Consider the following 16609-nt stretch of genomic DNA (forward strand, 5'->3'; position numbering starts at 1 on the left):
AGGAAGTATTCTCAGAATTCTAAATATTTTCCTTTTTTAAAATTCTAGAGGATTTCAAATGGTTTCACAAAGATTAAGCTTCACAATACTACGAGGATCTACTGATAACCTCATTCTGCTGTTGTGCGAACAAAGTTTAAAGAGACTCACTGAAAGTCACGAGAAATTTGAGAGACAGGGAAATAAAACTAGTCTCACTCAGTCACAATGCCATCTTCTCTTCCTCCAAACCTCGTTTGTTTTAAAGTCTATCACTGTCAAATAAGAGTGATAATCAAAGTTTACACAGTCTACAGTTAGGCTGTGATGGCAGAGATCATGAATTAAACTGTCCCCAGATATGCATGCCACCCTTGTTTATAGAACAAATATAGGAAACAGAAAATGCCAAATAGAAAGGACGTAATATCTGGGCTTGTGAAGAACACGGGAGCTATCTGTATTATTATTAAATTTTATTTAATTTTATTGTTTATTAGATTATGATTAAGTTTGTTACCTGGTTTCAAAGGATTAGCTCCTACAGGGGCTCACTTCACAGCAGAGATCAGAGTACGGCTTTACATCAACCAATCACCAATTCCTAACAGATAATGCAAACAATCATCTGCACTGAAGCCTATCCTTGACCTCCCCCCCCAGTGGGGTGCATAAGCTGGTTTGGCCAGTTTCAGGAGTCCCACATCAGACAAAAACTTTGGAGGGGCATAAAAAGAGGACCACAGAACAGGAAGAGAATCTGCAGGGAAGCAGATGGAACCCCTGTCAATAGAAGCAGGAGTACCTGGGATAAGCTGGACTTCCCTAGGCTTTGAGGGAATGCTAAGCTGTAGGTAAGACAACATGCATGTAGGCCTTTTGTTGCTTTAACCCTTTTCTCTGATTGCTATGTTCCTATGTATAAAAAACTTTATTTTGAAAAAGCTGCTTTGAGTCACTGTTTACACCTACTGGCCACTGCTCCTTAAGGGAAGGCTCTTGCAGATGCCAAACCCAATTGGGCCTGTTCAGGAATCATGCAAGTAAACTGGGATGCTGCAGCCCAGAAACTCAGTCTGAGTGGGAGACTCATGGAATTCCACTCCCAGACAGAAGGCAGAGGCCCAATGTCTGAGGGGTGTACGCTGGAGAGATCTGTGAGGGGAAACTGTGACAATGCTGTTACAGCATGTGAATCATGTAAACTGATTCAATTAAACCACCACACTAAGATATTTGTACTGTGCTCTGCTAAAACTGCTCTCCTTCTCCTCTCCCCCCCCCCCCCCGCAACCATCCCATTAGATGTTTTCATCAACTTTTATAGTGTATTTAATCTTTGTAAAAACCAATGACCACTGAGCAGCACTGGAAATAGAAGATCTCTAGTTACCTACAAAGCTGGTATTGCAAGGGCAGCAGCAGTGCAGGCTTTCCACACTGCCCTATTAAATGTGTCCCAACCATGACCTGAAGAAGTCATCTCTAGGCCTAAAACAGGTGAGTTTTCACATCCATTCCGCTTTTAGGCTTAGACTAAAAAAAGTGCCAATTAATGCCAAACTACATATTGTTTGCACTGTGAGCAAGTCTGAGATCGACACATAAGTTAACCAAGAGCCATCACGTACTGTATATGAATTGTTTCCAGGCCTTACCAACTTGAGCAGGCATAAAACCTGGAAGCGGTGAGCTCCATTATCAAACCTCCAGTCATCTAGTCAGTGAGTCTTGCCTTTCTTTCTGAAAGGGCAGGATATATCATACTCTAACTTCTCCCCAATAGAGAAACCTGAAGTCCATCCCATTCATAAATGGGTTTATATGGTGGGTTGCCTATAATAGTAGGGGACCGGATTTAACAATCCAGGAGACCAGTCCTATGTTCATTAAACAATATATGAAACCAACCAGGTTACAATGCAAAAAGTGAAACTAATACATCAAATAGAGAACCATTCAGGATTTCAGATATGATTAGTTCATATATGTTTCTGCTTCTCAGGGAGGTATTTGCTATATGATGATGGTGAGGAAACAAGTTTAAGTGGATTTAAATCACTTCTATCCTGCTGGACATAGCTGACACGTGGAGCAAAATGCATCAGATGCTTCTTCCGAGTAAATCACTTTATAGTGTTCCATTATCCTGTCAGAACTTCAGAATAAAAGGTACCATATTCTGTTTTAATGAAGGGGTTAAATGAAATTTCCTAAAACCAGTCAAGTGTAGCCCGAAGAGTGCATAATGGCACTGTACTAGCACAGAAACCAGAAACAAACAAGAAGCCTGGGGGAAAAAATATTTGCCCTCTATAAAGAACTGTACTGGCTCAGAACTTCCTGACAGGTTTCAGAGTAGCAGCCGTGTTAGTCTGTATTCGCAAAAAGAAAAGGAGGACTTGTGGCACCTTAGAGACTAACCAATTTATTTGAGCATAAGCATCTGATGAAGTGAGCTGTAGCTCACGAAAGCTTATGCTCAAATAAATGTTAGTCTCTAAGGTGCCACAAGCACTCCTTTTTTTTTTTGAGTTTACTTCCTGTATCCCAGTAAGGAGAGGCTTCAGTCCAGCTGGGCTAGTGGGCTTCAAAAGAGTTTGCTTCTCCCTAACTTTTTTGTATTGGCATAACAAGATTGTAAGCTGAGGGCTTCCCACAAAACATTTATTATTTTCCTTTCCCTTGCTCCTTCTGAAATTCTCTACTGAACTGCTTGCTAGTTTGGGGGTTTTCTGCTCCCTTTTGACACAGGAGAGACCATTCTAGCACTACAGAACCAGAGGGATAGATGGAACCTCAGCTAAGGGGGCTTTGATATACAGCACTTTAAGCAAGTGCTAAGAAATATCAGCACTGATGTGATGTATTTAGCCGCAGGCACTCTAGGCGCTAATTAGTTACTCTCGTACTGTCAAAGTTTGACTTGGTTGAAGTTAACAATTGGAAATAGAACACTAATCACACTGTAAATGAGCATGTGCTATATGAGGTACAGCATCTCTGAAAACATCAACTAGCTACAAGGTACCACAGAATTAAACAGCAGAAAGTACCAAAAATAGAAATTAGTAGCTGCCACTGCCTGTTGGTAATAAGAAGAACTATAATCCATCTGTTCTGAATTGGAGCACTGATGGCATAGACTAATTCTTTTGTGAGACTGGGGTAGAGGAATATGGCATTAATAAGACAAAGTATCTAATGGAAACTGTTTTTAAAGACAAAGGCTGCATTATTTATTATTGTATTCATAGTTTGGTACATTATAAACTGATTTTTGGATGTGATTTCGTCTGAAGCTCCAGACAGCAGCGTGCTTCAGCCACCCTGGGCTCGGGTTTGATCAATTCAGCTACTGATGCAGGCCTATGTAATTTTAAAACAAGAGTTTTGCCTTTTTCATCCCCCCCACTCCACTATGTAGAAAGAGGGAATTAGAGTAGGGTCATTGTGAGAGGAAACATTTGTGGAATAGGTAAATTAAAAAGACGTTTTAATGAGAAGTGGGGGGAAAAAGATGAAAGGTAGGCAATTTGCTTTTTGCAGTTTTCTTCAATGCTTCCTGGGGCAATGCTTGGACCAGCTGCTACTTATACAGAATTTTGAGAAATTAAAGATGTTGCTTGCTTACCAAGCAACAAGTAAAAAAAATACAGTTAACACATGGAGAGAGAGTACGTGTGTACTCTTAACCAATCTTACCAACAGCTTTCCACAGACATAAATTAGTTTTGAGTACATAGCCCAACTTTTCCCATTACCAATCTGACTATCCTCTCAACACCACACAGGAATAAATAGTCACATAAATGGAGTTACACTGGGGTGATGAGAATTATATCTAGCTTTACAGTTTCTTAAAAAAAGTTACAAAGAAAAGTCACTGAGGAACCAAGAAGCATGTTTCAATTGCTTAGAAAAATTAGAAAGAGTATTTACAGATTAAGCTCTACTGTTTAGATTAAATGACCAAGAAGTGGGCTTTCATCAGCGAACACTCATGTCATCTCTTTCCTCTCACTTCAAAAGAGAAAACAATCTTTTTATATATGCATAAAATTAATGCAGTATATATCATTTTATAACCAGGTAAGCATACACCTTAAACTAACCTCAGCTACTCTCTCCAGAAGAGGTTCCAGCCAGTGCTCATTGCATTCACAGTGACTGTCCAGGAATGTTAGTACTTTAGCCTGTGCTGCATCTGCCCCTCTGACACGGGAGCGCATCAAGCCTGCGGGGGAAAAATTTAAATAAGTCATCACAGGAGGAGGAAGAATTTCAACAGTAAACAGACAATAACTCAGTGCTCTAAAATGTAATTCCAGTCAGCCTGTTAACAAGCCTAGCTATAAAACCAGCTGTTAGTGTAGATTTAGTGAAACGATGAGAGGATAAAATGACAAAAAGTGACGAATTTCCAATCTGTTAAGGGCTGGTCTACAGTTTTTGTATTTAATTATTTTGATTAGGTGTGATTTTCTACCAAAATAGTTATACCAGTGCAACCCCTAGTGCAGAGGTAGTAATACTAGTATAAATGGTGCTTTGACAGTTTCTTATTCCCCTTTCCTTACAGCAATAACTATACTGGTATAAGTATCTTTACACCTGCATAACTCCATCCACACTAGAAGGTTGTACTGCTTTAATCTATACTGGTATAGTTAAGCGGTATAACTTGCATACTTAGACAAGCCCTAACTTTCCCATGAACTTGCTGTAGTGGCCCCTGTCCCAGGCAGGGACAGATTTGAAAAAAGGGACACCATTGCCAAAACTCTCCCCTTCCCTTTTATCTCAAGACTCCTTGAGCACACTTTCTGCTCCTCCCTCTTGGATTGCTTCTAGTCTGGCATCTCGCCCTCTCAACTCCATCAAAACTGCTCACAAAACTAGGACTTTTTACTCCATGTTTACATGTCTTCATTTCCAATCTTCTATTTCTTGGGCTTCTGTGAGACTGTCTTCTCTGGTGGTTCTCCTACTTGGCTGACCACTCCAAAAGAACTTTTGGCGAACACACTTCTCCCTTTCCCCCAGTGTATGTCCCTGGGAGATTTACCCTGGGTTCCCTCCTTTTTATCCTCTCCTCTACCATTGCTAACTGAGTGATCATCTCTGTTCCTATGGTCTCTTACCACATCTACCTCTCCGCCCTCAACTTCTCTCCATCTGTCTCATTTCTCAATCAGTGCCTCACCTCTTACTTAAATTAAACATAGTAAATACTGAACTCCCTAATTTACCACAATCCATTGTTTTCACTGTTGTTCAAGATTACAACCCTGGAATTATATCTTTAACTCCCTACTTTCCTTCTCTACTTATACTCCAGTTCCCATCAAATCTTGCTGCTTCTCCATCTATAAAATGTTCTAAAATCTACTCTTCCTCTCCATCCTCACTGCCAAAAGCCTCATTCAAAAGCATAACTGTCATATGGACTACTGCAACCTTTTCCTCTCAGGCATTCCCAACTTATCTTTCCCTTCCTTCAGTCTGACATTCAGCAGCTAATGAAGTCCCTTTCATGGTGTCTTTCTACATGAAGTTTAAACACCTCATCCTCACTTAAGGCTCTACCCTCCTTACATTTCATCTAATTTTTCCCCCTACCTCGCCCTCTGTGCTGTGACCACCACCACACCTTTTTCCTTCCTTTGTCTCCTTCCCACTCTCACCTACATACCTTACTTTTTGTTTGTTTTTAATTAATTGCGCCCTCCGTGTAGAACATACGACTGGGGCACTAACTATCTTCTTTCTTCTCTTTCAAGTCCCTTTTCCCAAAATACAACCTCTGGATTTTGCTTGCATTAACTTCCACTCCCAGGATGCCTTCTCTACTCTCTTGCACTATGCCTGAAAAATATCAGGCTTTCCAATTTGCTTACTATGACTCCTTTTTAACTCGTCCTCTCATTTTCCTACCTTTTGCCTTTGTCCATCTTCATGTTCTGCTTTTCTAATTTCTTATGTGACGCTTCATTTCTCTTATTTTTGCTCCTCTTAAGTTTTAATGTTCAGATCAGTAAGGTATCAATTTAGTACAATACTTATTTACTTTCTATATTTGTTTTCTACATAATAGTAACACATGCTTTTGATGACAACAAAATGTTAAAATGTTTTCAATGCATTGTTTTTTGTTTATATTGCTCTTTGTAAATTTGTATATGGTTGTACATTTAGGGAAAAAAATAAATCTTAATAAAAACAGACTGCTTGTTCTTCAGGGCAGGAATCATATCTAATCTCTCTAAAACACCATGCAAAATGAATCCACTCATAATTGTTCATAAATAGTTTTTTCTGGGACATGCATTATTAGTAAAAGATTAGTAAAAGCCAAATTATGCCTTCAGTTACACTTGTGCAATCCTGCTCTCTAGATGTATGAGCCAGAAAGAATTTAGCTCTCCCTCTCTACAGTACTGTGAAGAGTTAAAAACACTTGAAAATGTTTGTTATCACACTAAGATCTCAACTTTAAATCAGTTTTCCAGTGACAATTATCTTGTTCTTTTTTACTTTAAATGCAGTTACGATCTGAAAAATGACACCCCCTTACTCAATAGATTCCAGTGAGTGTTCTAAGTCATCAATGCTTTTTTCCCTGCCGAAGTATTGCTTACAAGCAAAGTCCAAATAATATATTGAAGCAGTGAACACTCAGCAGAGTGGAAATTCTTGTGCAAAGTATACCTTTCATTATACAGTGCCGAGAGGTTTCACGTGTGTCAATTCCTGGTTTTGGACAATCTCTTATAATTAGTTAAACATCCAATAATTCTGGCTGCCCCAGAGGCAAGACTGGCAGCCTAGTAGGCAAATATTTATAAACATGAATAAGGACATATCTGATAGTTCACTCTCAGCTACAGTAGCTATCAACCTCACAAAAGTTACATCAACAAACAGCTGTAGGACAGTCTCCCATGTCTAAGGTTTTAAACCCCATATTCAAAAAACTGCTGTCTAAAGGGCTCCTATGCTGTGAAGCGAGAGACTATTGTGCAATATCAATGGGAAGGATAGCAAGACAGAGGAAAGAAGTGCCTGAATCAGACTGGAAAGTTACCTTATTGACACACCTAAACATTACTTTTTATTTGTTGCACTACTAATCCACGTATACTTTTTTGCACAAAGAGATACAAAATACACAACACATTTTAAAAAAAAATATTTCAAGTTCACTGTTATCCAAGGTAGTTACTTTTTGTTTTTAGGCCTGCGTTTTCCCCTCCCCAAAGTAATTTCACAAAACACACCTTCTCGACGATCATTTCGAAGGACCCGCACTTTCTCAATTTTCCCCAACAGAGCACCATCCTCAGCTAGGTGAGACATGAATTAAATAAATGACATGCAACTTGACATAATCATTAAAATAAATCATAAAATTAGCTGTTTCACCAACAAAAAGCAAAAAATTCAAGTTTCAAAATATTTACATTTTAACATACTTATAAGTCAATAAAAAGGCAAAATGAATCTTTCGTCTCATCACAAATAGGTGAAAAATTATTCAACTGAAAAACTGAGCTTGCCTTAAGTTTTCCCAATATTTCTGATGTGATGAACTTCTAATGTGCTACAAAATGCATGTTCCTGTAAATTAAAGGTATCCTGCCACCTTTATTTTAGGCGCAACTTTTACGTTTTGTAGAAATAGGCTTTTACAAGATATATTAATAAAAATAATTTATTTTTCTTTAAACATTTTTTAAAAAGGTATTATGTCTCTGCAGTGTTTACAACCCAAACTTTGCAGCATCCAGCTAATATATCTGAACTCGCCAGTGAAATGAAGTAGACGCTGACTTGTAAACAGAATTTATACTGATTGGCCTGATTTCATTGTCCAAGCTTAATGAAAAGTGAGTTATATTTCTATTTCTTAGTAGCAGTATGAATTGTTGAAGTGTCAGCCCCCTTTTAAAGCAGTGATATCAAATGGCTGGTACAAATACCGGAAGTTTATAATAAAAACGTTTATACTATGGCAAGCTCTTTCTCCTGTTTGATCTGCACCCAGCAAGATGTAATTAAAAACTACATACTGCATGTTTCTTCATAGTTAAATGGCAATGACAATAAATCTGACAGAACTAAGATCAAATACTGAACCGGAAACTCCGAACTCCAAGTCACATGAATAAGGATATTGAAGGCTCAGGCCCCACGATAGTACTTACAATCATTGCTGTAGTCATCCACCAGTATGATTTCTTTGATAAGATGTGATGGGCTTTTTTTAAGCACACTGAAAAAAGAGAAGTCAGATAACTAATTAGGGTTCACCTTCCATATTACAGTTATGGGAGTGACTTGCAGGGCAACAGGATCTCTCTCTGTATACCTGACAACAGTTCGAAGTAAAGCAGATCTGGCCTCGTTGTGGAAGGTGATCACTACACTAGTGGATGGCAGGTCTATCCGCCATTGTTTCCGTTGACACCTAAAGACAAAAAACCCTGTAATTTAAACTCCTAGTACTCACATTGCAAAGAGCTCCATTATGAAGCTGTTACCAATACAGTTAATGGATGTCATACAAGACATCTACCTTAAATATCCTTCAGAAGATTAAAAGACTTGCTCTAGTGAGTAACATTAGAATAAAGTAATTTCCTCTTTCTGACAATTCTGGTAACTGCTCTAAGCAGAGTACTTTGTTTATAGTTCACAAAGTTATAACAGCTATGTGCTGGCCATATTCAAGGACTAGGTAAGTCTCTCCAACCAGTGACAAAAGGGCTCAAATTTGATTTGCTATGAACCCACAGATAACCCTTTATTAAAAAGTATTTACACAGTACTTTGTATTTCAGACTAATTTATTGAGGGACCATTTGAAAGCACGTGATTTTTACAGTTAATTAAAATAACAGGGTTCAAGTGTTCACCTTTCTCTATCAAAATGCACACATCAATATATCTAGAGTTTTCAGGGATGCATAACATGTGTCTGACTCAAGTCTAGATGTATGTATATGCTACTACTATCAATGTTTGGTAAAAACTATGAATTGACATGCAAGAGCTGCTATGTACACTGTGCAACAGTGACAAGCAAGGCAGAGCAAGCAGATGGCAGAACAAGTTGGAGCTCTTTTGTCACTGGAGATGTTTCAGCTGTTGCCTGAATTTGGCCAGCAAGCAAACATTCTGACATTTAACTGTTTTGTTGCCTCATCACTTTAGCAGATGATATGGGAAAAGTGCTAAAAGTGAAATCCACTGGGAAGAGGGAAAACAGAAGATAGAGAAAGAAGAGAAAGAAAACGCAGCAATAATGATGGTCCTGAAGGTGAGCCTACTTTCCCAGTGATGACTGAATGCAACAATAAAGTACTGAATAAATAAATAATTAAAAGATGGGGCAAACTGATGTAGTACTCAATTTTCAAATGGCAATATTGCTTAAGCACAGCAGGAAACTGCTTTGAAATCTTCTTGTGAAGCTGCTGTATGCATACAAAATTTTATTCAAGTTGTGAGTTCTATTTTTTAAAAAAGCTGGTAATTAAAATTGGCATTTCAGACTACTGCTTGTGGAAACAACTTGACTGAAGAGCAGCATTAAGTAGGAATGTTTTATTGAGAAGTGACATTTTTAGCCCTTAACCATATTTTTTAACCCCCCAACCATCACACACACACACACACACACACACACACACTCACGTTAGGCTAGATAAAAATTGAATACTATTTCCAAGAAATAAAAGAGGAAGCACTTTCCCATAAAATATTTTTACCCAATAAGTAACTGAAAAACAAATTAAAGTTTTATCTGACCAAGTCTTCCATTTTCTTTTAAAGAGTTTGTTCCCTTGCAAAGGTGATGAGGCACTTTTCAGTTGAGCAGTTCATTTTGTACTATTAGCATTGCAATCCCTGCTGAATATAAGATTAAGTGGCAATTACATTTAAAAAGGGATAGACCAACACCTTTAAAACGTAATTAGAAAATACCACTGACTATCTGGGTAGAACTGAGTCTGAGCCTGTTCTTGAACTATAATATATTACAAATCTTTAAGTTCCTTGGTTCTGGGAAATCTGATTTTCTCTAATGCCGAATTCCAATATCAGAATTTAAGGGTGAACATATTCATTCCTCAAAGGTCCTTTTTTGCTGTATTTTACTTCAGTGCAATGATGCCTTAAAAAGCTCTTTATAATACTTAGAACTTGGTTAAATACATGTTATATAAATCCAAATATAAATAGCTAAGTAAACCTCTTAAACATGAGTGTTTAAAGGGCTGCACTCTGATTGTTTGGGACTGGTGCTCAATTTCATGCTCAATCCCCCACTTTCAACTTCCAATTCCATGTACAGGTCTCCTAGGTGGCTGGCACTGTACTGACCTTGCTCACAAATACAATCTTCTATGTAATTCTAAAAATCCATATTTTAGGATTCTAAAATTCAGAATTTGAAAAACAAGAGTAGCTGTGAAATGATATTTGTGCAAACACACACATAACATAATCCTTCTAAACAGTGATAATGGTAGGGTAGTCCATCTAACAACTAACTTTTCATCATCTCTAATAATTGCAAAGTTTAATCTAGAAAAGACAAAATCCCAAAATGCTTAATCCCCCACAGGACCTATGAGAAATTAAGCTGCTTAAAAATCTCATTGGCAATACCTTTGAAAAATACTATTATTGCATGTGTTCCCTTCCAAAGTTAACAGAGCAAGAGAAAGCCGCACTTTAGAAGAGATCCTATGGTATGCATCTCAAAAAATCTGGGGAATTAAAAAAATGATCCTTGTCCACATATAATGATGTACACTAGTCTATCTTAGTGACTTCATTTCCTTTGATGTCCTTTTAATTACTATTAGAAGCTGAGTGTTTTAAAGTAGTGGTTCTCAACCTTTCCAGACTACTGTACCTCTTTCAGGAGTCTGATTTATCTTGCATATCCCAAGTTTCGCCTCACTTAAACTACTTGTTTACAAAATCAGACATACAAATACAAAAGGGTCACAAGCAAACTATTACTGAAAAATTGCTGACTCATTTTTACTATATAATTATTAAATAAATCAATTGGAATATAAATATTGTACTTACATTTCAGTGTATAGTATATATAGCAGTCTAAACAAGTCATGGTCTGTATGATATTTTCGTTTTTACTGACTTGGCTAGAGCTTTTTATGTAGCCTCTCGTAAAACTAGGCAAATATCTAGATGAGTTGATGTACCTCCTGGAAGATCTCCGCTTACCCCTGGTTGAGAACCACTGTTCTAAAGCACACAAATATGCAGTGCGGGCAGCCATGACTAGCTGCACCATTAGCTAATTGCAAGCTCAGCACATCAGACAAAACATTGCTTAGACTATACAATCAAATCCACTTTTAGGTAAGAATCTCTTTTTCTTAAAATTTTAAAAAAAGAATCTGCCTGCATAAAAACATTCTCCACATCTGAGGACATGAGTCAATGATCTATACATAAAACTCGGCAACTTATAAATATTTATGGAATAGAGAAGCAAGTGGCAGTGGCTAGAGCTGTGAAAGCTTCTGCCTTTCCTGCTTATAAAAGGCCCCATCTACACTACATAATTTTAGTGTTAACAACTCCAAATCCCGAGCACACCGATAGCATGACACATACATACACACACTAGTGCTTGCAGTGGTACACAAATATTCACAGAACAGTTGTGATTACACGTCAAGGCTATGCCCATCAAGGCTTGAAGGTCTACACTGCCGCTGGGAACAAGCCGTCCAGCCAGGCAGACAGATTTGCATTAGAGGGGCTTGAGGTAGCACAATTAAAATAGCAGCATGGATGCTGCTGCATCCTCAATGGCTCAGGCTGGTCACCTGAGCTCAAATCCAGGAGGTTGAGTGGGTCCAACTCCGGTATCTACCCCAAGCCTTCACTGGTGCAGCAATGTCCATTGCTATTTTTAGTGTGCACTAGCACAAGTCTGTCTGCCCAGGCTGGGAGGCTTGCTCCCAGCTGTAGACATGCTCTAATTGAACTGTTATCCATCAAGATTTGCAGAGCCAGGTTTGGCTTCATGACTCAGTCTATTGGTGTTCATGGTCTGTAGAGTGACAGTGAAGTTGGATAACACATTAATGTCCATTGTGAGGTGAGAATACCATGCCTCTTTGTCCACTGCAGAGAAGTGGAGCATTACTAAAAAGGTATAACGCGTGTTTTCACCCCCATCCAAACATCCATGCAGGATCCAGCCACAGTGATACACCAATGCTTGGATCACCAGGAAGTTGCAGCCTTCTCTATTAAGGTATTGACTTAATGGGGTAAGCCCAGAATGGGCACCTGGATATTGTCTATAGCACCAGCACAGTTCAAAAAGTCCAACACTTTTTTGTCTATAGCACAGCACTTCTGAAAGCCAGGCTACCAATTTAAGTGCCCAATTTTTACACATGTGTTTGACGGGGGGGGGCAGTTCTCTTATTAAAATCCTATGTACATTTATATGCAAATTACACACAACTCTGGCTCTCAGCAGGTTGCCAGTGGGATTCGAGCATTACAAAAATTGTGTACCACTGCCCTAAACACTGTGAATGGTTGTACCAGTAGAGGCTCACAACACAGTCCCTTAAAGGTTCTGTATGCTGAAAATTAAATCTGCTGTCATGCATTTTATTTTTTGGCCCAAAGCAACTCAAACGGATTAGATATCCTAACATTACAACTAGTATTCCCAAAAAACAGCATTAACCTGCTCTTCTTTAGGATAAACTTATCTCACTTTAATGACCTTGAGTCTCTTTTATTTGCCAGTGAATCATGAAGTTAACATTCAATAAAATGTAGTAGGATTTGAAAATATGACATTTAACTTCATTTAGTTGTTGCACTTTTGCAAATGAGGAAATTTGAACTAGAATGCATCTTATGAAATGTCAAGTTATTTGATGCAGGGAAGCTTCTCGCCTTGAAAAGGGTAAGCTTGGGAATAAATTCACTCCTATTTTGAGGGAGAATCCAAGGCTCCAAATATGAACTGCTGCATACTGATCTGAAAGAATTTGCCTCTTGTATATTTTAAATGTGACCTATTTATATTTCTCATTCTATATTCAAAAAGTACTGCAATTTTTGGAAGGATATTCTGTTCTTCATGCATAAAGTGTTTGAATTCCTGCTTTAAGTGCAAAACTCAACTCAGCCTTAGCATGGAACCACAAACTGTTTGCAAAATAGGATGATACTGCAGTTGTGTTCAAAATTCACATCCTGCCACTCCACTGTCAAAAATTTTGTAAAAAGCTTTTTTTTTTGTTGGACTTCCCTTAAAAATAAATAAATAATAAATCTGATCAACATCCAATTTTCCAACCATCTTTAACTAATACTAGAGCTGTGCTGGATAATCAATTCTTTATAAACCTATTTGGGCACAGTAAAGTGCTATAAATTAAAAGTGTCACGTCACTTCAGACTACTAAAAAGGATGCCATCAGAAGCATGGCAAGGCAGAGACCTTTTTTGAAGATTTTAAAAAACTTTGTTAAAATTGAAGCTACAAGCTGAAATTTAAAAGCTGCATGCGTCATGTTAGTGCTCAGCATTGTTACCACAGTAACTTCAACTGTACAGAGGCATCCACCATGATATTACAGTTACTGCTACTATGAGGGGCCATCAAAGCCTACTATTATATGAGCACACCTGATATCATGGGGATAGTTAAAAAAACAAAAACAAAAAAACGGATCCTCTCAGTGTTGCCTTCCATTTGTCCCAGGCTGCTCCTATCTGTCTAAACTCTCTCTCTCTCTCTCTCCCCACCTCCAATCTAATTTCACTTTTATGACTAAAGAAAATACCTTCTGGAAACTTGTTTAATTCCTCTAAACACCCTCAGAATTTAAAGAAAAGATGAAAATTCTGTGCTGGTAAAATGCCTTGCTATTTAAATAAATGTCAAATAGAAGTTAAATATATCTACAAGCCTAACTCGTAAAAGCAGTTTAAGGAGTCCATATTTAAAAAAAAAAAAATGTAGGAAGTAAAGAATGAGATAAATCCTCATATGAATTCCCCCCCCCCCCTTTTTAGAAAAGAATTAGCAACTTATTCAGAGAAAATATACTACTTCCACCCAAATCACCTGCAATTTAGCTGGAGCCAACATGACGCTCAGTGACACAAACTCAGATCTTAAAAGCATTTCTCTGTGTCTGTCACTCTATCAAATATTCAAATCACTTTTCTGTTTCCAGGCTGATGGCATGATTATCTTTGCCCAAGTTAAAAGCAAAAGACTCACTTCAATTTTGACATAGGGTGGAAACTGGACAGAGCAGTCAGTGGATGCCATTTTGAGAACGACTCTAAAAAACTAAAATTTACAGAGGGACTGTCAATTTTTGTTCTAATGCAAGCTCCATGTGATAAGCATAACACAGAAGCAGCCCTTTCCCAGGAGCATCTTCCTTGTTGGCTTCCTATTCCCTGGACCCTTCTAACTCTCCCCAGAGTAGGCTGTCCTTATAGGATAATTTAGTGAAAAGTGATCAAACAGACCTATACATCCTGCATACAGTCAACATATGGAGTTCAACAGCATAGGAAACCATTGTGAGAAACTCTTTCAATCCACCTCAACAAAAACTAGCTGTTATAGAGCTTTTCAATCAGTAGATCTCAAAACACTCCACAAAGGAAAGTATCTCCATTTTGCAGATGGAGAAACTAAGTATAACAAAGTATATCATACATCCACTCTAGCCAAGTCCAAAGGATATCAGCCATCACAATTCAACACAAAAGGAGGAACTCTCCAAGATACACATTACCCAGTAAGATCATTAAAATTATAACAAGATGGGGGCTGAGGTTTTATTTTTTAAAATGAAAGTGCTATGTTGAAACAGATGTAGGATTAGATTTCTCATGCATTAAAGTTTACCTCAAGAAGGCAAATAAAAGGCCATCTCTTTACAACTTCTCAGTATGCTGTAGGCAAGTTTCTCCACTTTACTGAGCTCTGGTCTACACTACAAATTTATGTTGCTATAACTGCATCGCTCTGGTGTGCGGAAATCCGCACCCCTCAGCAACGCAGTTATACCAACCTAACTCCTAGTGTAGATAGTGCTATGTCGATGGGAGGGCGTCTCCTGTTGACCTAACAACCACTTCTCAGGGAGGTGGAGTACCTGGGAGAAACTCTCCTGTCAGCATAGGTAGCGTCTTCACTAAGCCAATGCAGCTACATTGCTGAGAGTGTAGACAAGCCCTCAATACTTTCCTGGCAGCAACGGAAACAAATATTGGATTCTTCCTGCTTTCCAGAATGACTAACGTTACATATACAAGATCTTCTTCTAATCAGCGTGCCTATCACAAGTGTGAGGAAATTCCAGGTTGCTATACAATTTGTAGTTAGAAATTGTTAAAGAAAACAAAGGTGATGCCAATACCTTCCCCATCCCCCTCTCTTCTGCCTCTCCTAGCTACTCCCATCTTTAAAGCACTGCCATGTTTAACTAACCTAACTACTTCATTTCTGTATTTTATCTAACCTACTTATGATTGACTCCATTAATTTTAATATTATTCAAGAGCTACAAGCAAGCCAGTTGGATTGTTTCACTTTGTTTTCCTCAAGTTCTTGAAGAGTTCCACATTGTGAATGACTAATGCTTTAATCTTGATTAAATAGCTTGCACCAACCTTGCTTACACTGTATTTAAAGCAAAAAAGTCTTCAGAAATCAGGGAAGCAGTCTGCAAGTTTTTATTCTGAAATGAAATAACTTTTTTTTTTTTTTAATACACAGATGTGTTTGATATAGAGTGTTTTGAACACTTGATAAAAACAGTTTTTAAAGTCTAAATTTAACCACCACCCCTTTAAAAATCCACTGAATGCACAACCCTGGGGGAAAAAAAGTGCTCTTATTGATTATTTCTTCCTTTAAAAGGCAGTAAGTTTGAGGGCCCCTTTTTCTCAAGGCTGTTTAATTATGGTACATAGAAAGTGTATTAGATCAATTGTTAACATGCAAACTTTCTTCTGCATTTCACTTTACTTTCAAGGAGATGTTCCTGCCACAGATTTCTAAAAAAGGCTTTATTGTATTATTGAAGAGATGTGCTTAGTTGTACTGAGAAGAAAGTAACTTACTTGTGCTTTTCATGATCTTTGACACCCCAAATGCAGACAGAAGCATCAGATTTTAGGCTTCACTCAAGAATTAAGAGTCCATTAGCTCCTGTACCAGCATGGCAGTCCTTCTCTTGGCCCTCCCTCTCAGCAGGTGTTTGTATGCTGCAGGGAACGGCCGATGTATTCCTGACGGCTCACTGGTGGACGCAACAGTATGGGTTGAGAGGCCTCAGGCTCAACAGAACTCAGGGAGTAAACCTATCAGCATTAAAGAAGGGGAGAAGGCTTGGGCTGAAATTTGTTACTGGGGCAGAGAACGACTCTTACTAGGTGCACCTAACACAATGGAACTATGATTTCAATTGGGGTCTCAAAGTGCTACTGAAATGCAATTATTTGTTTCTTTGCAAATAAAGCCAATCACCACAAAGGGGATGAGCTTTGGCCCTATACAGTGTGTGGGCTGTGTTTTGAA

The 16609-nt window shown here is 38.2% G+C and overlaps 1 protein-coding gene across 1 annotated transcript in view; it reads right to left on the reverse strand.

Moving 5' to 3' along the window:
• Positions 1–16609, reverse strand: part of GALNT2 (polypeptide N-acetylgalactosaminyltransferase 2) — a 141975-nt gene that overhangs the window by 40179 nt on the left and 85187 nt on the right. Inside the window, exons 4-7 of the mRNA XM_074948819.1 lie at positions 8351–8449; positions 8187–8254; positions 7260–7325; positions 4095–4216 (exon numbers count right to left, since the gene is read on the reverse strand). Coding sequence (XP_074804920.1) covers positions 4095–4216; positions 7260–7325; positions 8187–8254; positions 8351–8449 — 355 coding nt within the window. The remainder of the gene's footprint in view (positions 1–4094; positions 4217–7259; positions 7326–8186; positions 8255–8350; positions 8450–16609) is intronic.

This window comes from Natator depressus, chromosome 3 (genome assembly GCF_965152275.1).
Source record: "Natator depressus isolate rNatDep1 chromosome 3, rNatDep2.hap1, whole genome shotgun sequence".
Taxonomy (NCBI): Eukaryota; Metazoa; Chordata; order Testudines; family Cheloniidae; genus Natator; species Natator depressus.